General features: G+C 46.5%; 1 protein-coding gene across 4 annotated transcripts in view; it reads right to left on the reverse strand.

The window, feature by feature from the left end:
* Window positions 1–7303: 7303 nt before the first annotated feature.
* Window positions 7304–26569, reverse strand: part of LOC147882294 (uncharacterized) — a 95386-nt gene continuing 76120 nt past the window's right edge. For 3 of the 4 annotated variants that reach the window (XM_087401048.1, XM_087401050.1, XM_087401049.1), the window contains exons 4-6: window positions 18543–18722; window positions 7750–7959; window positions 7304–7609 (exon numbers count right to left, since the gene is read on the reverse strand). In XM_087401048.1, the coding sequence (XP_087257174.1) occupies window positions 7487–7609; window positions 7750–7959; window positions 18543–18722 (513 nt within the window). In that variant the 3' untranslated portion in view covers window positions 7304–7486. Of the gene's footprint in view, window positions 7610–7749; window positions 7960–18542; window positions 18723–19023; window positions 19099–19390; window positions 19529–26569 lie in introns of all 4 variants that reach the window. The other variant, XM_087401051.1, reaches the window with a different exon arrangement.

Genomic DNA, 26569 nt, shown 5'->3' on the forward strand with positions numbered 1-26569 from the left:
GTCATGAAGAAGGGTGAAGTATGGAAAGTACATAATATCCTCACAACACCCTTCCAGATCATCCTTGCTTGTCTGCACCCCCAAAAACAATGTTGAACTGTCTCAATCGCAGAATGGCAATGAGGACATGTAGGGTTAGCCCTGAACCTCCACAGGTTCACCGCAATCCCTCCATGAATAGAAAGCCAGAATAAAAGAGTAGCTTTTCTATTCCTGAGGGACTTCCAGAGTCTCCTCCAAATTTTTTTCTTTTTTCTTTTTTTTTTGCAAAAAGAGACTTCTATTAAGTATTAAAGAAAAACCGTTAGAGCAAGCTCCATACGGGATACATCATGCAATGCACGAAAAGCTCAAGAGCCAAAAAGAAAGGATTGAGGCTGATAGTGCCATCTCAATCCGGTAGAAACCTCCGAGAAAAAGGGAGAACCCCTCCAAACTCGAAGAAATATAGTCCTTCTAGAAGAGGCTGCCCGTGAGGGGCCCTGCATGCTAGCCCAAATGGCTATCAAAGTATGAACCGTGTTAGTCCAAATACCCGTGAACACCTATGATGGGTGTATCTGGGTGCCATCCAAGGCCTCAGTACATCTGGCTCTCCAAATGCCAAGAGGAAATGCTAGGCAAAATCTCCCAAGAGGTGTCCACTGAAACATGAGAAGCTCTGAAGGGAGTAAGTGGCACATCTTGCAGAGAGCAGGGCTCTATCACCTGCCGGCGGACCGAGAGTGCCCAAGAAGAAGGCTCACCCTCATAAAACACCTGGGGCCCGGTAAGAGATAACCATTCGACCGAGCCCCAAGTCATGAAGAAAGGGGAAGTGTGACAGATGCTGAGTATCCGAGCAACCCCTTTCCAAACAGTCCTCGCCTGACTGCAGTCCCAAAGCCAATGTCGCACTGACTCCTTTGCAGAATGACATCAAGGACAAGTGGAATCAGCCCCAAACCTTGATCTCCACAGGTTCACTGCAATCCCTCCATGAATAGAAAGCCAAAAGAAAAGAGTGATCTTTCTATTTCTGAGGGATTTTTAGAGCCTCCTCCAGAAATTTCTACACAAATCTACGGTGATGAAGAAGCTTTCCCAATGGGGGGCTCTAGAGGGAATCCAACCCCTACTGTTCAGCTGAAAACTCCTGGCATTACCAACCGTGAAACGAAAGAAGGGAATCCCCCTCTCTCGGTGCCCATGATCTATCCACTCCCACTCTCCTAGGTCCCACTGCAAGCACCTGATAGGTGCACCTCCATATAACCATAACCTCCAGGATCCCAAGGCCAAAAGCAGAGGGTCGGGGTCTAAGTACCACTGCAAGCCCGCTCCATGGTCCACAAAACCAGCAATCCTGACAGGCTGAAAGGCAACCTCAAGAAGAATGCCATCCTTGGATGTAGAAAGTAAACCTCCATCCCCAACATCAAAGACCAGTGTGTCTTCCCCGAGACCTCGGAGAGCGATCACCTGTAAAGGAACTGATGTCCTCGAAAAAGCCCCCATCCAAGTGGTGGAAGTAATAGGCAACTCAACTGTCCATTCCACCGAGATGGCTGCATCTATCTACTGAATCCTGCGTGCTACCCCTCTGAGGTGACTCACGGACTGCAGTCTCTGATCCTCAGGTAGCCTGATAAAAGATTTCCAAGTGCCTACTGTATAGGCGGGGCCTCTCTCCCATTTAGACCATTGCATGTAAGGGGAAGTGCCCAGTGGTCTGGCATGCTCGTCAAGAATACTATCATTCCAAATGATCGGCTGCCTATCAATCTCTTCGACGGTAGAAGGTGGAATCCTTCGAAGAGTGTTCCTGAAGCTCCCCCAAGCTTTCAGGATGGCAGTCATAAGAGGAGAGGCGGGAGATCTGAGAGGGGCTGATGTGAAAATCCATCGAGGGCTGTCCACCCAATCATCTCCCAAGGTTGGTGTGCAAGCTTGAATGCGTCCAAAAAAGAAATCCTTCCAAGGTTCCTGCCCAGGCATGAGTCCCCTCACCACCACCTTACAAAGCAATGCCCTGCACTGCAAGTCCAGGTCAATGACATTAAGGCCCCCTTCACATGTAGGGAGAATAATGGTCTCCCAGGCCACCCTTGCTTCAGCCCAACTCAGATCTCCTTCATCGCCTCTTATGGCTGCCATTCTAAAAGCTTGGGACATCTTCACGGGAGAGTTCTCCCCTCCTCTAGCAAAGAAATTGACACGCAGCCGTTATGTGGAATTAAAGCATACCTGATGAGCATGGCAAACCACTAGGCACTTCGCATTATATGCAGTGGTCCAGATGGGAGAGGGCCCCTATCTCCACTGTGGGATTTTGGAAACAGAAAGCTTCCGAAGGATCAGAGAGTTTTATCAGTTGGTCATCTCAGAGGGAGTGTAGGGAGGATTCAGCAGAATGATGCAGCCATACCTGTGGAGTGGATGGATATAGATGATATGCCTATTACGGATTCCCTATGATATTGAACATCTAAGGATATGCCTATTCATATGAAATCCTTCAAGCGGTTCCCTTCCAACCGGTCAGGATTGCAAGCTATACGAAGAGCATGGTGCAGATTCACAGTGGTACCTGGATTCCAACCCTATTCTTTTGGCCCTAGTTTCACAAAGACTTTGGCTCTATGGAGGTGTCCCCATCGGATCTTTGCAGTGGGACCATGGGGATTTATGAAGGACACCGAGAGAAGAGCATCCCCTTCTTTCATTACACGGTTAGATATGCCAAGAGATTTCAGCTTTGTTGTAGAAGTTGGAGGCCCTCTAGATCTCCTCATTGGGACATCTTTCACATTTCTACAGATGTGCAAAAAAATCCTTGGAGGAACTCTAGAAATCCCTCGGGAATAGAAAAATCACTCTATTCTCTTTTGGCTCTCTATTCACGGAGGGATTGCAGCGAACTTATCGAGGTCCATGTTCGGAGCTGACCCTACATGTCCTCGTTGCCATTCTGCAGTTGAGTCAGTTCAGCACTGCCTTTGGGAGTGCAGACAGGCAAGGACGATCTAACGGTGTTGCTAGAATCTTATGCACCTTCCATACATCACCCTTCTTCATTCTTTGAGGCTCAATTGCTTGGCTATCTCTTACGGGGCCTCGGATCTTCTTCAAGGGACATGATTCAGATGGGGCTCTTTCAGTTCGACGACACGTAGTAGAGTCATGTTCTCTCCAGGATGTCTCATTCACTCCTTTCAAAGCTGCACATGCTTCTGTAGACACTTCATGGGAGATTCTCGCTAGTATTGCAGCATGGCATATTTGGAGAGCCAGATGTATAGAGGCATTAGATGGATCCCAGGTTCACCCCTCTCAGACATTGGCTAGTATGTGGACTAATACTATACATATCTTGATGGCCATTTGGGCGAGCATGCAAGGGTCATCAAGAGCAGCCTCTACTAGGAGGAACACTTTTTCCAGAGTATGGAGGGCATTGCCTTTCTTCTTTGATTCTTCTTCAAGATTGACGCAGCATTTTCAGCCTCAACCCTAGTTATTCGCTAGCTCTTTTTGAGCTTTGGTTTTTCTCATGCATGGCATGATGTACTCCTACATTGACCTTGCTCCTACGGTTTTCTTTCATACTTGATAGAAGTATTTTTTTGCAAAAAAAAGAAAAGATCACGCTTTGTTGATAGTGATCACCAATCCCATAGGTCCTAAAGTGACTCGAGGACTTTAATACAACCTTATCATACCATCACATGAGGTTAACCAAGTTATCCGTGAGGATCTCTTACAGCTACACACATTCCGAACTTGGTTGGGACCGAGTGAACTCCAGTGAAGCTTAGCTTCTACAAAGATCACTGCTTACATATCACAAAGGAGGGTTTCATTGACCCACCAGGATACACACAGATCTACTTACCCCACTCACTGAGGATGTCTATTGGGTAGTTTCGGGCCTCTTTCCATAGACTTCGTATCGAGAGCAGCAGAGCAGAGCGCCTACCCAGGGAGAGGTGGATATGCACATTATGTGACATGCAGGAGGTTGAGACAGAGAAGCACTTCATCTTCAGGTGTCCTGTTTACTATGAGATCCGAGGGCGTTTCTACTGTCTCTTCAGATATAGCTATGGGGTTTTGGCCCAATTCCCCTCCTACCCAGACCAGAGGTGTTTGGCAGGCTTCGTTTATGAGGTACTCAGACACCGTGAGAGGATACTTCGAGCACGGAGACAGAAGCAGACTTCTTCCTTGGGTGATCCCTATCACAGCTCTATCATGGAGTTTTTTCAGCCAGATCACATGGACCCCCACGAGCGAGGCTTCAACATGACCATGACCCAAATCCATTGACCCAACAGCTCAGACAGAGGGTTGACACACAGATTACACTTGGGGATGATATCCCCTCCCTGTTTAGAGTCGGAGCTCAACTGACAAGGGTTCTTGTAACCCTTGTTAGGCGCAGAGCGTATGAGTGGCCAACAGCACTCTATCGCTGATTTCATGCCTCCATTGCCTCATCCACCCTGATTTCCTGATGATGATGATGATGAAATTGATATATAGCCGACATGACTATGTTGTACTTAGTACTTAGTACTACCATTCTGCATTTTCTGCATTTTGCATTGGTGTGGATGCTCGTTTAGTAGCTCCACCACTATAGCTCATTTGTACCTGGATTTTCACAGTCTCATAGACCCATCGGTCTTCCGCAGACTTTAATAAACTCTCTCTCTCTCTCTCTCTCTCTCTCTCTCTCTCTCTCTCTCTGATTTCAAAGCAAGCTTGATCCACATGAGCGGATCTACTTCCTACAACAAGAACTCAGAGATGCAAAGCTCCGCATTGCTTCCCTGGAGAAGACAGTTTCAGAAATGAAGAATGAAGGCAGAGAGGAAGTAATCCAAGGAGTCCTATAGCAATGAAATACTCCAACTACTACACCACAGCTTGTATTGATGAGGAAAAGATTATCCAACTCAAGAAGGCAATGCCACAAATCGGTTGGGATGAAAATGAAGTCTTATCACTCGAAAGGGAAACCAACCACAGATTTATTTCAAAGAAAGGATTCTAAGAACCAAGATCCTTAGACAAACCAACAAGCTCAAGGGTACTAGGATTTGGATATTTGAAGAGCTCACTCCAACCCAACTCAAACAAAGGGCAAATGAACTTATCAAAGTGAAAGAAGCAAGGAAATAAGGCAAATGGGCGGTTTATCGAGACGGGCAAGCACTCATTAGAGATTTCAAACCTAAACTCAAAGACTCTCAGTCTTAAACTGATGTTATTCAGACCACCTTTAATATAGTACTTGAATGTAGTTATGCTATAATAATTTGGGGCTGAGCTGCTATACTCCCCCATAGACTCTCAGTCTCTAACTGATGTTGATGATTTTGGTGTGCATTTTGTCCCATAGACCCGTGAGGTCTCCTATGGACGTTAATCTCTCTCTCTCTCTCTCTCTCTAGACCCGTACCCGTCGCTTTATTTCTAGACGACGGAGGATGATGGCAGATTTTCGAAGGAGATTGCTCCATGGAGACTTGGCACCACCAGCAGCCCATTTGACACTTGCCCAGATCTTCACACCCATGGCAGAAGGCATGGTCGATGGCCATGACTTCCATCATTTCTTTGGATCACAGACCCCTTAGGGAAGACGATGTTCCTCATATTTCATATTTTACATTTTGTATCTAGGCATTTTTGGTACTCTATTTCATTTCATTTTGTATCTAGGATTTTTGTAGCCATTTTTGGCATCTTAGCGGTATTACGATGAGGCCACCTAGTTGGCGCATCGTTGATGATGTATTTTCCTTTCGGATGATTTTGTGTCCCATAGGCCATGTATGGCCTTCCGTGGACCTTTAATAAAATTTCTTTCTTTCTTTCTTTCTCTCCACTAGTAGTTCCTTGGTGTGATAAGCACCTCTAGTTCCTTCCATGGTGAATTGTCATGTTGATTCCATTTTCTTTGGGTCTCATAAGCTGTTTTAACATTGATAAACCTTTGTTTATTTTTTCTTGCTCACACATGATCCATGGAGTCCACATGATATCATACTAGCGTATTTCTTCCTATACTTCTAATATTGACATCAAATGCTTACATGTCTTCCGGACACCTCTAGATCCACTATCAAGAATGTCTTTTCCACATGATGTGATCCGACTTGGTCTCATAGACCTCTTTGCCCTTCCACAGAGGCCTCAAGATTCATAGCCTAGATCAGTCATGTTCTATCTCCGAGATGTACTTGTTTCATAGTTTCTTTCCATTTACATATCATAAAGGTGTAATAGACACCTGTAGATACACTAGAATTTCTCTTTCGAAATGCGTGGGAGGGGGGGGGGGGGGGAACACCTCTAATTCGCCTACATGGGGTGTATAGGCATGATGTATTTACTGCTATGGAACGCCTATTTGGCCTTCCATAGGCATCAATAAATATCCTTCTCTCTAGGCTGGGCTGAGCCCTTTGGCCCAACTCAGGGATTAACACTCATCTAGGAGGCAAAGACAGACCAAGGCCAAATGGAGTGCCCCAAACTGAAGACCCTTGCTGCAAGACACCTGTAAGACTGTCATAGCTAGTCACTGCCGACATGCCTGCTGTATTCTGTTATGAGAAGACGTATCAAAAGGGAAGCACCTTCTTCTTGAGCCCGCATGAGTAGATATTTCAGCTATAGCATGAGATTAGAGATCTCAGGTTACCACCAGCATCACTATAGCTGAGACTTCAGGACATGAAGGGCACTGGTAAGCAGGACAATATTCAAGGTGCAGTGAAGAAATGCTTCCTCTCTCGATAACGACAGCCTTCGCAAGAGCCACTGTTGATCATCTCTTCTAACCTCAGCCAACCAGCAGATTTGGTTCCCCAAACAGCATTCAGAGGTTCCAACACCTTGGTGGATAGCTGACTGACTGGATCCCCTACAAGGGTCCCCCCTGGCCATGGCTCTCTTTTTTCATAGTTATGCTAGGCCGTGTGACCTCCCACAAAGATATTGTGATGTACTTCTCTACTTGTTCCTCTCGTCTCAGACATCAGCCTTGGAAGTGGATGCCCGCTTTAGTGGCCCCATCCCTTATATTTTGTTGTATTTGGTACTCTTGAGTCTCATAGACCCTTTGGTCTTTTGCAGAAATTATGTCTTTATTTCATTATTTCTGTTTATATTTCAGGTTGCAGATTGAACATATATGTAACAAAAGGGAATTTCCAAAGCTTTTATTCAAATCATTGTTTCACAACAGTTCTTGCTATTCCGCACTTTGTTTGAAGATGTCAAGTTAGCCAAGGCACTTGTATCACTGGGAAACTACTAGTTACAGGTCAATATAAAGCATTGTAGAGCTATATTACAAATTATCTCAGAAAACCAGGAACCGTTGACAATTATACTTGACGGAATACATTACTTCTACTTGTCATGAGTTCACAATGGTCAGGACTGAATGTAACATCTTTAATTCTGTCATCACCATATTGGAAACGTCTTATCAACCAACTAGGCGAATGGGAGCACTTTGCCTCCTAAGAGATTGGTGAGAAGGATGATCAAAATCAATTGGCACGCACTGATGAGTAGCTGCTTCAGGATTAAACTGGGGCACTTGAGTAAACTGTACATGACAATTGAAAAAAACTTTGTGAATGCATATCCTTTTGAAGACATCCCCCTATAGAAAATCAACAATTTTATTCCAATATATACCACAGCTCTCTGAGATATTGATACGTTCAAAGCATTGTTTATGCTAACCTTAAGAAAAAGGTCTAAAATTCGTTGACGTAACCCCAATAAAGACTTGGTTGGTCGATTACGATACATAAGATCCGCTTCTCTTTCTATGAGTTGGACTAATTCTTCAGTCAATGGGCTATCAAACTCTTGTACAGTCCATTTTATGTATCCAAGCACACACATTCTTTCGTCAACAGTTCGAGAACACTTTTCCAAGGCAGTGTATAACTGCATACCACAGATAATTTAGATTTTGATTTTTATGTATTAGATATTATTTGCAACATTATATGATACACGCTTCTTAACTAAGAGCACAAAATAAAGCAAATGAAAATCACATGCAATTCAAATGTACATTAAACCAACATGTTAGTTCTATTCTCAAAGTGCCCTTGAGAATCCCACTATCAAATTAAAGTCTCTCGTTCGTAAATGATCTTCAAAGCTTCATCAAATCATCTTTGCTGGACTTAAAAATGTTGAATTCTATGTTATCATGTACCTTTTAGATGGAAAATCAAGTTGGAAAGATAGAGTGAAAATAGAATCGAGGAAGCAAAAGAAGAACTCAGATACGTAATGCAAGCTTGTGTGCAAGGAAGGCTGATGATCAAGGCACGACAAGGTTTTACAAGGAAGGAAATCTCACAAATAGATGAGCATAAGAAAACTTGGGAAAGCTGACAGTGTATGAGCAGTGAAGGGCAGACTAAATTCTGCTACTGTGTGCCAAAAAATGACCATTTTTGGTCATGCAACACTGACCGTGCACTTAGTCCATATGTAGGCTCCTAAAAGTACTCATGGCAGACTGTGCATGCCATCTGGGATCTTGGAGTTCCACCATCTTGCAACGACTAACTTCTAGAGCCCTTGTGGTGAATCAAGTACTTTTAGCTTCTACCTAGCACATCACTTTATAACAATGTATATGGGAATTCCCTGGGTGAGGATTCATTTTCCAGGTAGGAGCTGCTGCTCCCCGTGACGCCATGCCGCCCCTGACTGTTTCGCTGCCTCTGCCCCACGTCCGCCCCCTCTGCACTCCCCCACCCTCCGCGCCGCCTCTTCTGCTCCTACCGCCCCTCCTACGCCCGCTGCTGCACCCCCGCCCGCCCCTTCTTCTCCTACCTCCGCTGCCTCCCCACCCGCTTGCTGCACCCCCCTCCGCTCGCTTCGCCTCCCGCCACCCCTCTTCCCTTCACCTCCGCCTTCTCTTCCTCCATCTCCTCCACCTTCGCCCCCCACCAACTCCACCTCTTCCGCCTCCCGCACCCTTCTCCTCTCCCCCGCCGGCTCCCCTCTCCGCCTCCTCTCCACCCTCTTGCCTCTCCTCGCCTTCTTCTCTCCTCCTCCTCTCCCCCCTCGCCTTCTCACCCTCCGTCCTCTTCCGCCCTCCTTGCCTTCATTCTTCCTCTTATGTCCTTGCCCCCTCCTTCGCCCCGCGTCTCCACCTCCCCCTCTGACGTTCTTTCCCCCTTTTTCTTCTCCCTCCCTTCAGCGGGAGCACTTGTCCTTGTGAAGGCGAAAGAAAAACCTTGGTGGTGACTCTTGGTCTGGCCAGAGGGGCTCTATGGCAGCACCCTTGAATCCCACAGCCGTTAAGGTTCTTCTTTCCCCAGCTGACAAGCAACAGGTACTGCAGGCAGTTTAGTCCCTCCAGGACAGGGCGCTTGTGGGTAGAATTGTGGGCCTCACACCTACACAGGCACAGGTGCGAGAGTGGATCCAAGCGAGCTTGGCATTAGAGGGAGATCACATCCAGGAGGTCACCATCTATGGACGAGGCGTTTTCCTCATCCAGCTGAGCTCCCTCGACACCACCTCGACACTTGTGGAGCAGAGCCCCATACTCCTTGGCCTGCATCTTGTCTACCTCTTTCCTTGGTATCATGGGTTCACACTCGAGGACATGGATACGACACACCAAATTCCACAGTTTCCGGTTACACTCCGCTTCTCAGGGCTCCCCAAGGAGTATCGAGCCATCCTCCCTTTCATTGGTCGAGCATTTGGCACAGTGCTTGAGTCCCCGCCAGAGACGGCCGCCTCCGTTCTAGCAGATGATGGAGTCCCCAGGATCAGACTGGTGGTGGAGAGCCCGGAGTCCCTCCCAGAGTTGATCCTTCTAGAGACCCTGGAAGGGGGCACACTTCGCCACAGAGTGGAGATCTCCGGGTTACCAGGCCAGTGTCTTTGGTGCAGACAGATGGGTCACCTCGCCAGAGATTGCCCCCGTGGCCTCCCCCATGTGCCTCCCCCCCCTCCTCAGCAGAGTAGGCAGAGTTAGCAAGTCCGAGTTTAGCGCCCTCTCAGGCAGGAGCAACACGAGTCTCCGACCCCATGGGTTACCCCCTCAGCAGGGGACTGGACAGAGGTTAAAAAGAAAAAGAAATAAAGTAAGTAGGCCCGCAAACGCCGCAGGCAGAGGGCCAATTGCAGAGAGAAGGATAGGGTTGACCAAGAGGCCTCAAAGGAGGATCAGCAGGAGCCACCTCCTCCAGCGGCAAGGGCCACCGCCCACTCTGCCGATCTTCCAGCTTCGGATGTTCAGCCTTCGCACCCACCCTTGCAGCAACAACGAGCCCCAAGAGCTCCAGACTCGATGACGACGGAAGCTACAGTCGCTAGTTCAAGAGGACTGCGGACGGATCCAGAGCCCTCCATGAATAGAAAGCCAAAACAAAAGAGTGATCTTTCTATTTCTGAGAGATTTCCAGAGCCTCCTCCAGAAATTCCTATGCAAATCTGCAGTGATGAAGAAGCTGTCCCAATGGGGGGCTCTGGAGGGAACCCAACCCCTACTGTTCAGCTGAAATCTCCTGGCATTACCAACCGTGAAACGAAAAAAGGGAATTCCCCTCTCTCGGTGCCCATGATCTATCCACTCACACTCTCCTAGGTCCCACTGCAATCACCTGATAGGTGCACCTCCATACAACCACAACCTCCAAGATCCCAAGGCCAAAAGCAGAGGGTCGGGGTCTAAGTACCACTCCAAGCCTGCTCCATGGTCCACAAAACCAGCAATCCTGACAGGTTGAAAGGCAACCTTTAGAAGAATACCCCCAGCAAAATCACACAAAGCAGTCTTTCTGGGAAAGGCACCCACTCACAGGAGAGCCTTGTTCCCGACGTCCCCGTCCTCATGAGCTGGACCATAGTGAGTTGGAACGTACACGGGCTCCACGACTATGTTCGTAGCCAGCCGCAGTACCTGATACTCCGGCAGGAGTTGCAGAGGGCCGTGGTAGGACGGGCAGTGGACATCCTTATGATTTAGGAGCACATGTTTTCACCTTCAAACATCAGACGACGCCATCACCTTCTCCCAAGGAGAGGTCCAGAGAAGTGGTCTCTTGCGGTAGGACGGAGTGGAGAGGTCTGCATCTCAGTCTCATAGACTTTGGCCCCAGAGGTCTACGAAGGACGAGCTCATTCCAGGACGGGCAGTTTGTATGGGAGTTTGGACGGGAGAGTCCAGGATCGGGATCCTGAACGTGTATGCCCCAGCATGCAGACAGCACCGCCCGGCCTTTTGGAGGAGGCTGTCAGAGTGTCTTCTGGATGTAGACTCCTAGATTGTTGGAGGTGACTTCAACAACCTGGAGTTTGGGGAAGACGACAAGCAGGGAGGAGCCTCTTTTTTTGAGGTGCCATCATCAAAGCATAGCACCTGGGAGCAGTTCATTTTCATGATCAGTGGCAAAGACCCGTGGAGAGAGCCAGATTTCAGCAAGACACCTGGCAGCCTTCTCTTCTCCTTTGGATAGAGGAGACACGATGGAATGCTAGAGAGACTAGACCGTTTCTATGTTGGAGACTGAGCACTACACAGAGGCAGATCTACCAAGATTCTGGCAGGTACCACAATGTCAGACCACTCTCCAATGGTACTTCACTTGGATCAGCCCCGCCGAGGTCTCCCCCATAAGGGAGTCCGCATTCCAGAGGACCTCCTGCAGGACGAGGAGATTCAGCAGGTCATGGCAGGGATTTGGGAGCAGTCAGAGACGGCACCATGTGAGGGCTAGGCTATGTGGGTGGCCAATGCGATTCAGAGGAGAGCAGTGAGGAGCTGCAGGCTCATGCCCTTCGGCGGAGGAGTACCCTTCAGGAGCGAGAGTGGGCTTTGAGGAGAGACCTCGCCTCCATCGAGAGGCTCAGGGAGGAGGACCCAGTGTCTCAGTGGCTTAGTGACAAACTCGACAGCGCTCGTCACGAGCTCCAGGACACGGAGGTGCGGCGGGCTGAGTTCTCCTATCACTCCTCCCGGGCCCGATGGGTGCAACAAGGGGATAGGATGACGAAGCAGTTCTTTCATACCACTGGGCCCCGATCGGCAGGCACACAGCTATAGCGTCTCCGAGACTCGCAAGGCATCATGCACATAGCTACAACGTCTCTGAGACTCGCAGGGCATCATGCACACTGACCCACAAGAGATTCTGGACATGACCACAGGTTTCTACAACTAGCTCTTTCAAACGGAGAGGATGACCCCAGTTGGTCTTGTGGCCCGAGAGCTAGTTTGGGATCACATTCCGCCAGTAGTCTCGCAAGACTTATGCAGTAGACTTGAGGAGCCTTTCACAGATGAGGAGCTCTGGGAAGCCCTCAAGGCTCTCCCGACCTAGAAGTGCCCGGGTGAGGATGGCTTGACTCCGGCCTTCTTCCGAAACTTCTGGGAGATTATCTCCACCCCTTTCCGTCTAGCTTGCCAGGAGATTTTTGACACAAGCCTTCTCCCTCAGTCTTTGAGCAGGGGGTGGATGTGTTTGATCCCGAAAGGGGAAGATAGGTCAGACATCCGACAATCCTTGATACTGCATACAAGATCCTCGCCAAGGTCTTGAGTTTGCGGTTACGGCCCCATCTTACCGACATCATCCATGACACACAGACTGGGTTTGTCCAGGAGCGTAGCATCCTGGACAACATCTTCACGTTCTGGGAGGCAGTGGATTGGTCCAGATAGGAGTCACAGCCGTTGGCCATCCTTCTCTTGGACTTTGAGAAGGCCTACGACAGGGTGGAGTGGTCTTTCTTGGAGGGCACTATGAGGAAATTGGGTTTCTCAGACAGATGGGTCAGAGGAGTTTCAGCGCTATATGCAGGGAGCTCTAGCCAAATGCTTATCGGAGGACACATAGGCGAGGCCTTTCCTCTCTCTCGCTTAGTCCGCCAGGGCTGCCCACTTGCTCCCTTCCTCTTCTTGTTTGTGGCGGAGGCTTTGGGCTACTATTTGAGATCACAGGTGGCCGGTCTCACAGGGTTGAAGCTCCCAATCAGACAGGAGGAGGAGCTACTTGACTCGGAGTTTGCAGACGACACGGCCTTGTATGTTGAGGGCACCACAGCGAGTTTGGAGAGAGTCAAGGGTGCCCTGGCTATTTATTGTGAGGCCTCGGGGGCACGGATCAACTGGACGAAATCTATAGGTTTCTTCACAGGCTTTGAGGAGACACAGGAGATCCGGGAGTGAGGACTTTGGCTTTAGATGGATACCGCGGGGCCAGACAGTGAGATACCTCGGATGCCAAGTGGGTATTGACATTACAGCAGAGCAGCAAATTGCCTCGGTCCTTGAGAGTGTTCGGCGCAAGCTTCTCTATTGGAGCTCGGCCAAACTCTCCTTAGCAAGTCGCGCCTTAGTGGCAAACCAGGTCCTTCTTGCCACGGCCTGGTATATCGCCTCCTGCTGGTGCTTTCACACAGGTTGCATTGGGCTACAATGACAATTGGTACGGAACTTCCTTTGGGCAGGTTCAGATGGCACGAGGAACACTAGGGCCCGAGTAGCTTGGCAGATAGCCGCAGGCACTGGGAGGCTTGGGTGTCATTGATCCGGACATGCAGAGCAAGGCCCTTTTGGGCAAGTTGGTGGTTCGTGGCCTCACCCCAGGTGCAGAGCCTTGGAAGCTCCTCTTACAGCGAGGGCTTCTGAGGAACACCCCACGCACTGGGGACATTGGAAGCCTTCACATCAATGGATCTTCTTAGAGGCCCCCCTTACGGGGAAGGGCTCCCCCCTGATGAGGAGTCTTCACAGGGTATGGCAAAGACTGGCAGGGGGTCTCATCCGTGCTCCACCCAGATGTAGAGAGGAGTTTGAGCGCCGGCCCCTTATGTGGCATCCAGAGATCAAAGATCAGGAGGGCCGTATGCTCGGACAGCGGACTCACATTGGTTGGGCACAGTGGGACAGTGGTCCAGCAGGGTCCTTTGGCCGTTGGAGCAGACTACCTATGGAGACAGAGGCTAGGCTTGATGCCCTAGCACATCTGCGAGGGGCAGGGCAGCGGGGCAAGATTAACTTAGCCATTCCGGAGTCCTTGTGGGAAGGACTTCACGTTTGGAGAGACAGCAAAGGGTTGGCATGTTACAAGATTCTGGCCAAGGCAATCAGCCTCCGATTGTAGCCCCTTCTCCCAGATCTTATTCATGACACTCAAACGAGATTTGTGCATGGCAGAAGCATTTTTTATAACATTTTCTCTTTTTGGGAAGCTTCAGAGTGGGCCATGCAGATCGCGGCCAGAATCTAGCCATTCTACTCTTGGATTTTGAGAAAGCTTATGACAGAGTAGATTGGGGTTACGTTTTGGCTTTACTGATGCTTGGATCAGAGGTGTTTCCTCTTTGTACAAATCAGCCCACAGACAGGTACTTATTGGTTGAGAGATTTCAGATTTCCAGATCAATCCGTCAAGGATGCCCCCTTGCTCCTTTTCTTTTTTTGTTCGTGGCTGAACCTATGAGTATCTATGTTAGATCTCAAGCTGACATCTTTGGGCTGAGACTTCCCATCAGAAGGGAAGAGGAGCTACTTGACAGTGAGTTGGCAGATGACACAGCAGTTTACTTGGATGCCACACCACAAATGCTCACTTCTTGCATTGGATTTATTTTGCTTGGCGGCGGGGGCGCAGATAAATTGGCATAAATCCAATGGCTTTTGGATCAATGATGAGGACACTCCAGTTTGGGGGCTTGACATAGGATTCACTTGGGTTCAGAGGGGTGTGCCTGTCAGGTATTTGGGCTGCCAGGTTGGCTTGGATATTTCTTCCACGTAGTAGTTTGCTCCCGTGTTTGAGAGCATCAGGAGGAAGTTCCTTTTTTGGATCTCAGCCAAGATGGATCTTGCCTCTAGAGTTGTGGTGGTCAACCAGGTCCTCTTGGCCATGGCCTGGTTTGTTTGTTCATGCTGGTGCCGTTCTAGGGACTGCATCACTCAGCTCAGGAGACCGATCAGAAATTTTCTTTGGAGTGGGCTTGATGGCACAGCAGATGCATTAGCCAGGGTGGCTTGGGAGACCCTCATCCTCCCTACACAGAAAGGGGGTCTCAATATCATTGATCCAGATTTGCAATGCAAAGCTTTACTCTACAAGATGGTGGTGCGGGGACTTATGCCAGGGCAGGAGCCATGGAAGGCATTTCTTATTAATAGCATATAGATGTCCACACCTTCTTCAGGAGGAGACTGGATGAGCAGTATTAGGTGGATTTTCACCACAACACACCTCATATCACCTTCGTCCCCTCTCATGGTTGCCATACTGAAAGCATGGGCCAGTTTCAGGAGCACTCTTCGGAGGATTCCTCCTTCCTCTCATGAAGAGATTGATAGGCAACCGATCATGTGGAATGACACTATATTGCATGATCATGGCAGACCACTTGGTGCCTCACTCTACATGCAGTGGTCCAGGTGGGAGAGGGGACCCGCATTTTACAAGAGGCGGTGTTCCTCTTCAAGTTTTGGCCTTTCGAGATGCACATGAGGATGCTTTAGTCTTTAGTGTGCATGATGGCGGTAGATTGCTCAGGTCCACAGAGGACATCTTGCTTGAGTCTGCTTTTCAGCCTATCAGGGTTGTAGGTCTTTTGGTGCCGGGATCAGATTTAGAGTGGTTCCTTGACCCAGACCCCCGGCTACTCTCCAACGGATCTTGGAAGCTTTGGCTCTACGGGGGAGTTCCCATTAAGTATTTGCAGTGGGATCCTGGAGAGTGGGAGTGGATTGACGCAGGGCATCAAGAGAAGAGCATCCCCTTCTTAAGTTACACGGTCAGTAATGCCAGGAGATTCCAGCTCAGTAGTAGAGGTTGGAGACCTTCCAAAGTTCCTCATTGGGAGACATTTGATATCACTGCGGATTTGCACAGGTGGTTCTAGAAGAGACTCTAGAAATCCCACACGAATAGAAAGATCACTCTCTTCTTTTGGCTTTCTATCCATGGTGGGATTACAATGAACCTTTGGAGATCCAAGTTCGGAGCCGACCCTACTTGCCCTCATTGCCTCTCTGCTTTGGAGACTATTCAGCATTGCTTATGGGATTGCAGACAGGCGAGGATGATTTGGATGGGGGTAGCCAGGATTTTCAGTCACTTTGTCCACTCCCCATTCTTTATGACATGGGGCTCAGTGGCTTGGCTTTCTCTTACAGGGCCTTAGGTATTCTATAAGAGACTTGACTCCTGTCGGGCCATCTCAATTCGACGTCATCAGGTTGAGTCATGTTTGTTGGATGTGATACCACACCTTCCTTTTGCAGTTGTACATGCCTCTGTGGATACCTCTTGGGAGATTCTTGCGATTATAGCATCCTGGCATATCTGGAGAGCCAGATGCACAGAGGCATTGGAGGGAACTCAAGTTCATCCCTCGCACACATTGGCTAGTATCTGGACAGACTATCTGGACAGACAATGTACATACCTTGATGGCCGTATGGACGAGTATGCAGGGAGACTCCCGTGCAGCCTCAGCTAGGAGGGCTTCTTTCTTCAGGGAATGGAAGGATTCTCCTTTCTTCTCTGAGACTCTTTCAGGGTTGAGGTGGCACTTTCAGCTCAGCCTTGGTTGTTTTCCACCTCACTTTGAGGGGGTTTATTTATCCTCATGATTTCATGATGTATTCCACTTAGAGCTTGCTCTCGCGGGTTTTTTCTCTTACTTAATAGAGGTCTATTTCTTGAAAAAAAAAAAAAAAAACTTGACTTTTAGGTCAAAAAACACAGTTTCTACTGTTTCTCTCAGATTTCAGCACTGGATTTGCTGTTGAGAGTGTCGTCCAGCAGCAATAGAGGTGGGCAACTGTAGAGATAAAGGAGGAAGCTGAAAAACGACCTCAACCAAACCCTAAATCGTCCAAAATAGTGTGGCGGCTAGTAGAGAGGCCCTAAACTTGAAAAAGGGGTCTAGAGTGAAGTTTTTGCGATGAAGAGCTCCAAGACCAGCAGCTTCACCAATGGCAGCAGCTCCAAGCTTGAATTTGTTGAAGAAGAGCACAAGATGGGGAGAAAGGAGTGGAAGGGAGCTCAATCATGGAGGAGAGGATGGCTTCCATTTGCGAGCTTCCCTCATCCTCTAGATTGAGCATGGAGAAGGGAAAGATAGGAAAGGAGGCTCTGATACCACATGAAGGTACATGGTGGAGAGGGAGAGAGAGATAGAGGGTAGGCTAGGGAGAGAGATAATGATACTCAAAGAGAGACATAATGAAATGAAAATGAAATAGCAAGAGCAATGAACAAAACGAAAGTACTCAAATGTAGACCAAAGAGCTTGTAGGCTTGATACTTGATTGATGTGACAAGTGACAAGTACATCTCTTATATAGAGCACGCACACACATATGAGTACCAATGCATATGGGATAACTCCCAATGTGACACATGGCATCCATAGGACACACTAGACACTAGGACTCACTAGAACAAACCAAAACTAACTCAACTTGACTCCATTTCCTAACAGTATTTGATGCCTTGTGTACTTGGCTCTTTTTCATAATTAATAGAAGTATTTCTCATGAAAAGACAAAAAACATGATAACCTTTACTTAGATATTTGAAAGGTAGCTAAAGAAAGAGGCATCTGATGGAGATAATAAACTCCTATAGTTGGCATTAATGTTCAAATACCAGAACTTAGTAATAGTAGTATTATATTCTCAAAGGGAGCACCTATAATAGTAATATATTCTCGAAGGGATCACCCATAGTTGGTGAGATGAATACAGTGTATACTAACCAAGGACTTATTTAGGGGAAGTTACTCTCTGAAAATAAAGTATATGCTCAAGATTGCAGACTTGATGGCTACATTACTTGGGGTTCTGTGGTTTGGCTCACACAGTGAGGTCCTCAGGTGTTTTACGAGGAAGCAAATACAGACAAAGCCATCTTGATCAACTCTTAGGCTACCAGAGACAATGCAAAGACATCTCTCGGATAAGTGGCATCGTTTTCCATTCATTGCATGTGGCATGATGTCATACTACAAACCGACTCACTGGTTTATTTTAGATATTGCCATTTGGCTCTCAACAATGCTATATATTCATTTTATCTGTTATCAATAACTGGGTTGAATACACCACTTCAAATAAATCTTCTAACGAGTCTGACACTTCAAGATTTCAGCTCTTCCTCGTTGCACTTCACTACGTTGAGAAGTACTTTGACACAAGTTCTAAACAACTAGGAGTAGTACTTATTGAATCTACAGGTTCTCCCATCAAATTCTGTTTTGTTGTTTCTTTGCAAAAAAAGTTCATGTTTCGTTGTGGGACAAGGTTTCTCCTGCATTTAAAAAAGTCCCATGTCTAGTGATCGAGCAACAAAGGTAAAAGACGGTTGGGTTGTAGCCAGAATCGAGCAACAGAAAAGAACATTAAAAGAAAATCACGTCAAATTCAAACAAAACCAAATTCAACCAACTCTACGTTTCATGTTCAAAAACAAATCTGAATAAAGATGCACACAAGATGAATACTTTTTACAATTGCATACCCTCATGAGATCAGATGCACGTAGAGTTGCAGGTGTCTGCACATGGACTAATCTTCCATTAGACATTTCCCAGCTTTTAGGTGCGCTCATTTTACACATTGTCGCCCTGATGTGCTCATCCCGATTTTCTTTCGCAGCCACCAGTTTCATCCTTCCAATTGCTTGCAAGAATTTGATTTCCTAAAATAAATAATAACCATTGATGTATGCAAACACAAAACTGCAGATTTATAATCTCAATCACTCATGCAAGCTGCAAACCTATAGAAGTGACTGTCTGTTTTTAAGGGAGTAATGAAGTACAATGGCACTCAATACATGGATCAGATTCCTATCCCTGATATTAAAGTCCATGAAAGGAATGAACAAAACGCTTTTCATGATTTACTTTCTCTAGAATTCTGTTTTTCTTTCTCGTTATGAGTGTTAATAGTGCAAATCTGGAAAACAGGTTTCGGAAAGCATTTCACTGTATCCCAACCTTCTGCAAGAGTTCTTGTAAGGCAATCTTTCGTTCTTCACATTGTAGACCTTTTCCGTCAAGAGATTTCAGCTCCTTGCCATGGAGATCACAATAAAAATTCTACTCATTAAAGTATAATTTTACAGCGTCTATGGTATTTTGGGCTCACCATTTCAATTCAAAAATATGGTAAACATAATTAGAGATAAAATCTATAACATATTGTGCACATAGGCATGACTAATGGGGACGATGATGGAAATAGAGCATTATATTCGAAACTTCATTTGTGACCTTATATCTTAAATATAACTGATTCAATGTAATTTGCACAAAATATTGCCATCACAGTTCATTCAACACAAAGAAACAGATTGGTTTGAACCTGAAGGTGCCAATTTACAAGCTCCATGTATAACACCCCAAAATCTGTCTTTGTCCGCGGGTGCCTATGCTTTTGTATTTCCTGTTTTAAATGCAGTTCTTCTTCCAATTTCTTTTTCTTTTCTTGTTCGGCAAACAACTGTCAACAATGATTTGTCTATTAAAAATGGCATGTACAGTCAGTCCCTTTTTCACCAATAAAGTTTACAATTCATTCACAAAGATCCATACAGACAAGGAAAACAGACCTTTTTTTTGTTGTTGCAAAAATAGACTTCCATTAAGTATGAATAAACCGCCAAAGCAACCTGAATGTGGTACTACATCATGGTGTGCATGAAAAAAAACTCCTCAAGAAGAGGTACAAAATAACTAAGGTTGAGGCTGAAAATGCCATCTCAACCCTGTGGAAGACTCAGAGCATAGATGCCTAGTGGCTCCGGTCCTACAAATCCCACATATACCCACAATCCAAGTGTTGGATATGCTCTTGATCCTAGGCATAATTGGATAAGACCATTAAAAAACAGTGTCTTAAAATTGTAATGTGTCTTTGAAATTCGGATCCGATCATTCATAGCAGAGACAATACCTACCAAATTCTGCAATACCTCCATACGGACTAAAAGCATTTTTCCATGAGATGAGCAGTATGTTCCATATCAAAGACTATCAAAATTGTGTTGCAAAGCCAGATAAAAAGTTCAAAGGTTATCTTAAAACTAGTGATATATCTCAAAATCTGTGTTCCTTTGAGACATTCTTTGAGATGGGAAGTTGAGCTTCTGGATAGCGAGCTGGCAGATGACATTTGGATGCCATGCCACAGGCGCTCACTTATTTCAGGACAGCATTGGATTTATTCTGCATTGCTGTGGGGGCACATATTAATTGGCATAAATCCAATGGCTTTTGGATCTGTGAGACGAGGACATTTCGGTTTGGGGGATTGACATAGGTTTCACTTGTATTGAGAGGGGTGTTTTTGTCAGATATTTGGGGTGCCAGGTTGGCTTGGGCATCTCTCCGACACAACAATTTGCTCCGGTGTTGGAGAGTATAAGGAGAAAGCTCCGCTTTTGGGGCTCTGCAAAGCTTGATCTTGCCTCTAGAGTAGTCGTGGTCAACTAGGTCCTTTTGGCCATGACGTGGTTTGCGTTTTCTTGATGGTGCCATTTAAGGGATTGAATCCTTAGCTAAAGAGACCGATAAGGAATTTTATATGGAGTGGACTTGATGGCACAGAGGATGTTACAGCCAGAATTGCTTGGAAGACTCTCATCTCCCCGCTTCGGAAGGGGGTCTCAATATAATTGATCCAGATTTATAGTGTAGGGCCTTGCTCTGCAAGATGGTTGTGAGGGGACTTGTGCCTGATAGGAGCCGTGGAAGGACTTTTTTATTCGCAGCATACAGTCATGCACACCATCTTTGGGAGGAGATTGGATGGATAGTACTAGATGGATCTTCACTTGATTGAGCCATGTTCTCTAGACGATGTTTCTGCCTCACTCTTCAGGGCTGTGCATACCTCAGTGGACTCTTCTTGGGAGATACTAGCGAGTATATCAGTGTAGCACATATGGAGAGCCAAGTGCACAGAGGCATTGGATGGATCCCAGGTTTACCCCTCTCAAAATATGGCTTGTATATGGACAAACACTATACATACAGTGATAGCCATCTGGACAGGAATGCATGGGTCCTCTCGAGTAGCTTCTACGAGGATGGCTACTTCCCTCAAGGAATGGAGGGACTCTCCCTTCTTCTCTATCCTCTTTGTGTGGTCTCCTCCGCCTTGATGTCTCCTGTTGTGAGCTGCCCTTCTTCTCAGTCACATTCCTCTAGAGCATTACATAGTCCTGTTGTTAACCTCTGTTAGTCACACTATAGTTTGTGCTGGTCTCCCTTTTACCTTCTTGAGTAGCGCTACAGCTCCCTACCACCTGATGTGTGTAGCCATTGTCCTAGTTGTTTGTTCTTAATTGCTCTAGGCATTCTAAGCGGTCAACACCTGATGTGTGTAGCCATTGTCCTAGTTTTTTTTTCGCAATTGCTCTAGGCAATCTTAGCAGTCAACAGTAGCTCAAGTACAGTGCAACAAATGACCAACAACAGTAAAGCAGATGAAAGCCAGTAGTGCGAGCAACTAGCAGCAACATTACGCGAACGGCTTAGCAGTGCCGACAATTATGTAGTATACAAAGAGAAATCCAGCAAGACTGAGCAGTACAAACAAAGTGCAAGCGGTGAGTAGCAAAACAACAGCTGTTGCAAAGTAGCAACAAAGCCAACGTTGCAGTAGCCATGCAAATGCCAATACATTTAGCGCATCATACACAGCAGAAGCGCACCATAAAGCAAGTGCAAAGCACCGACTCAATTGCCAAAGAGCAGTAGTGACACAAGAAGCAGAGACGAGCATAATAAAGTAGCTTACTTGGACGTCTTCTTTTGCTGCCCATTTTTTGGCCAATCTGTAATAAATAGCTTCATCGATATATACTATCGGAAGCTTGTGTTGTCACATTCGCAGAAGTTCTTTTTGCCTTGCAGCCTCAGAAAATTAGTCTATGCTACTCCTTTCTTTGTGACACACTGAGCTTTTCTGTAGACAACCATCTATCATCTTGTTGCTGGTTTTTACAAGATTCTTTCCAGTTTTTTGGGCTGTTTATTGCATTTTTGGCCCTGCATAGAGTCTTTAGGATGGTGTTGCATTTAGTTGGCTCGACATGGAGGTGTGAATAGGTCGGCTCCTAGGCATTGACATGCCTACTCCCACTACAAATGTGCTGGTGATAATGGGGGTATAAGGTAACCCACCAGTACCCTTGGCAAATGTTGCAAGTTGTGAGGCAATTTGATTTTGCTGGGTTCGTGAACTGGCATATGCTGCTCTTGCGGAACCTGCTAGGACTCCATGGGCATGCCATATAGGGGGTATTTCCCTTCTTGAGTTGGCATAAACTGTGTGCCCTATTGTGTGTCGTACTGCAATGTAGGTGTCATTGTGTTTAGGAAGCTCGGCAAATACCCGCCTCCAAGAGTCACTGTGGGTCTTGTCGCGATCCAAGAGTCACTGTGGGTCCTTGTTCTCTTTGCATGGGTTCAGATGAGGAGGTTGGACAATCACTAGATATTCCATTTGTGCTACTTGTTGCCCTGCAAATGGGTTCACTAGTTCTAGCTTTTCTGACAAGCCAAACCTAGCCTCAAGTCATCCCATCAACTAGTAAAGGGTTCCAATAGTCGACTAGTAGTCGAAGGTGTGGGAGATTGTGGTGCTGAGATGTTCGAGTTTGGTGTCATTGTGGTTGTAGTGTCAGCTAGTTTTCCCATGTTGCTATCCATGCTCATAGTATCGTCAGAACTAGAGCAGTCCCCTTGGTTTGGTCGTGCATTGAGTAAGAACTGACTTAAAGCTTTTTGACCTCAAAGACGCAAAGCTAGGTATGTAGATCGACAAGATTGTATTTGAGGCACTATCCTCACTAGACTCAGGGTCGACTCCTAGGACTCATCCTGTTCTCAAGTGCATGTCTTGGTCAACATAGTTGAGGCCCCAAATAAGGTTGATTCTCGCTCAACACTGGTCAAGGGTCAAGGGTCTGCATGGAAATTTCATCCTTTTTTGGACCTAAGGGTGCCAATTTTCAGGCCACTTTTTCTACGGGTGCAGGTGAGGTGTGTGTCTAGAAATGTCACGATTCAGGATGCTGAATTGTGCTATCTTCGTGCCCTGGCTTATCTCAATGCCCTGTGTTATGCCAACGCCTTGGCTATCCCAACGTCCTTTGTAGACTATCCAAGCGTCCCGTCTAGAGTAGATATTCTAGCAGGTTCTATTTTACTTTAGGGTTGTGGCCCTCCTTTTTAGACATATTTATGCTCCTCCAAGCACTGAAATCTAAATTTTTGTATCATGAGGTAACCCAATCAACTTACCCCATTGACTTAGCTAAAGTAGTGTCCCGATAGGCTAGATGTCTGGTACAAATACTTTGGCTGACCCAAGTGTTGATTCATGGATGGAGGCCACTTAGTTAGACATATTGATATCCCCCCAAGTACTGAAATCAAGATCATTGCATCATGAGGTAGCAAATTCACATCACCCCACTAACTTAGCTATCCCAGCGCCCTTATAGACTAGGTCAGCACCCTTTTTGGTTGGATGTTATTCTAGAGGAATTTTGAGCCAATATATGATTTATCTCTAAGTGTGGAGATGAGGTTTGATGACATCAGTTAATTTTGGAACCTATGCCATCTCAATGCCCTGAGATGCTATCCCAGCATCCAACCTTGTTTTTTGCATTACTTTGATCTGCCGGTCACATGAACTGATGTACTTATTTCCAATGGCAGGTCTAGCCTATATACTTGATCGGGCATAGTGCTAGTGGGGTTTCCCTGAGCAAGTTGAGTTAGCTGCTATCCCAACGTGATGATGTGTTGAGGACCATAGGTTGTACCAATAACTGATGTGAAGTGCCGAGGATACTTTTTAGGTTGTATAAAGAGTGTGGGGACTGTCAGATGACCCTCTAGAGTTTCACCCTAGGGCGTTGGGATAGGCCTATCCCAATGTGATGATGTGCACAGCTGATTTGGGGGTTTTTTTCTGTAGTTTTGGTTGGTCACACACACTGGGGATGAAATGTGACTAGGGCAATCAGGGTGGAGATGCTATCCTAACACCTTGGTTGGTATCTCCACGTGATGATTCCACAAGCAAATTTTCCAAGTTCTAATCAATTTCCGAGTGATTAGCATGAATCCCAGCATCCTGAGATGTTATCCCAACGTCTTGAGATGCTATCTCAGCCCCCTGGGATGCTAACTAAATGTGATGGCTGTTTTGGTGTAATTCAAGGTTCTATGTTGATATTGCAGCCAAAATTGACAAGATAATTTAGTTTTAATTCAATGGGTGACTTTGCTATCCTAGCGCCTTGAGATGGGGTTGTATCTCATTGTCCTGATGAGCTGGCATGCCATCTATGCACATTTAATGTCCAGCTGTTGGATGGTAAATCCATCAAGGGTTAGGTGGTAGTAGGCTAACTCAGCGGCGCTGTGATATATCCCAGCACCCTGGAATGGTAAGTCAATGCCCTGACAACGTCCTAAAATGCTAAGTCAACACCTTGACTTTACCTTTGTCACCGACGAGTTTTTTTTTTTTCAAAAAGATCACTTCATTAAGTATGATTGAAAACCGCAAGAGTAAGCTCTAATGCGGGAGTACAGCATGTCATGCATGAGAAGAAAATAAACAGCTCAAAAAGAGCTAACAAAAATCGAAGGTGGAGGCTGAAAATGCCACCTCACCCTAAAGAAGACTCAGAGAAGAAGGGAGATCCTCTCCAAACTCTGAAGAAGACAGCCCTCCTGGTAGTAGCTGCTCTGGAGGATCCCCACATGCTTGACCAGATGGCCATGAGAGTATGTATAGTATCAATCCATATACTGGCCATAGACTGGAAGGGATGAACCTCTCTTCTACTCTAAATACTATGCTTCCTCTCCTACTGGTGTACTCCTCTTCTACTCTGAATACTATGCTTCCCTCCGTCTCTCTTCGCAACTGTAGCTTTCCTTCACCTCGTGTATTTCCCTCTTCATCCCCCTTCACTTGGTATAACAGTCCTTATGTTATGTGGCTTGAGTTCTCTTGCCTTCATGTTGAAGGATGGCTCTAGTAACTTTGTTTGCTAGGCTTTCATCACTCTTGCACTTGCTCGCACCTTCAGTGATACCATCGTCCTCACGCATTCCGTCGTTGACAACATCGTCCCGCAGGCACCATCGGTGATATCAGTGGCACTTCCCTACTTGCTCCTTGCACCAGTGGCCCTAGGCGTCCGGTAACACTTCCGGAAGTGGAAGGAACCCCCCCCCTTAGACAATTTATGGCGATCACGATGGGCCACTGCTGGTGTTGATTAGCATGAGTGACGTGGTGTTCTAGGGTCCTAACGAGAGAGGTATTATGCCAAGTAATTCTGAAACGTTTGAAGGAGCTAGTGAGAGAACTAGGAGATACTTGAGAGAGTGGAGAAAAGACTTCCTGTAGACCACACCCGGTACAAGAAGCATTATGTGCGATGAAAGTTCGTGAAGTCCTCAGGGTGAGCACAAAGTGAACCCATTGGAACGGTAGCCACAGCAAGTAGCTTCATCGACACTCTCATCGACTTGGATCAATAGGGTCTCTGGTGGTTAGACCCAAACTCCGGAGGAGAAGAAGTCCAAAGTGGAGAGCAGGTGAAAGAGGAAACTACAAAGGACGAAGGCTCCTCAGGGACTCATCAAGGTGAGGACAGCCCCTCTCCTCCTCTTGCAACGATGTCTTCACCAACGACCACTTCCGCGGGGGGAAACTGCCAATTGCTGTCCTCAATCTCATCTTCAAAAACATAACTCAAAAATCAAGAACCCATCCTTTATGTAAGCCTTCATAGAGAAAAACAAGCATCACACATAGAAGATAGTTGCCTTGTAGACTTCAAGGAGGCCTTTCATTCTATGTGCGAGAAATGTTTATGCACCCTTTAGAAAGCTTGCAAATTTTTGGGGCTATGCATCATTAGATTCAAGGCCTAGTTGATGCAACAAGCTTACTTGGATGTACTCCAATTTGAGGACCTCAAACTCTTAGTCAACTTGCCTAGGGCTAAAGTAATGATTTCAGCACCTCTTATGCACAATTGAAGAGTTTCCAGTTTTCTTTTCATGGAAAACCCATTACATCCCACAACTACCTTCATGTGGAGTCTGATGGCTCTGGCTTAGCACAATTTCAACAAGGACCACGTGATTGGGTAAGGGATATAAAGCCCTATCTATGCTGTAGAAGCAATGTTTTGCAGGATCACTTGCAAAATCTCTTTATTTGATTCAGTGTGAGATTAGCAGCCATATATGTTGTTGCCATTGGCGAACCAAAATACGATGCCACTGATGGGTCACATCTTGAGAGCTTGAGGATTATTCAAAGCAAGCACTTGGTACCACATTTGGTAATTACGGTAGAGTTATCCGCACACCTAGATGCAAACTTCAGATGGTTACTTTTCTCGAAACATGAGGGACTCCACCTCGGAACGATCTAGGCTCTTGTGGCTGTTACCTTATCACACGACCACCTGTCGACAGGCGTTGACCACATGAC

This window comes from Dipteris shenzhenensis, chromosome 29 (genome assembly GCF_047967505.1).
Source record: "Dipteris shenzhenensis isolate YYH24624 ecotype China chromosome 29, Dip_SZ_1.0, whole genome shotgun sequence".
Classification (NCBI taxonomy): domain Eukaryota; kingdom Viridiplantae; phylum Streptophyta; class Polypodiopsida; order Gleicheniales; family Dipteridaceae; genus Dipteris; species Dipteris shenzhenensis.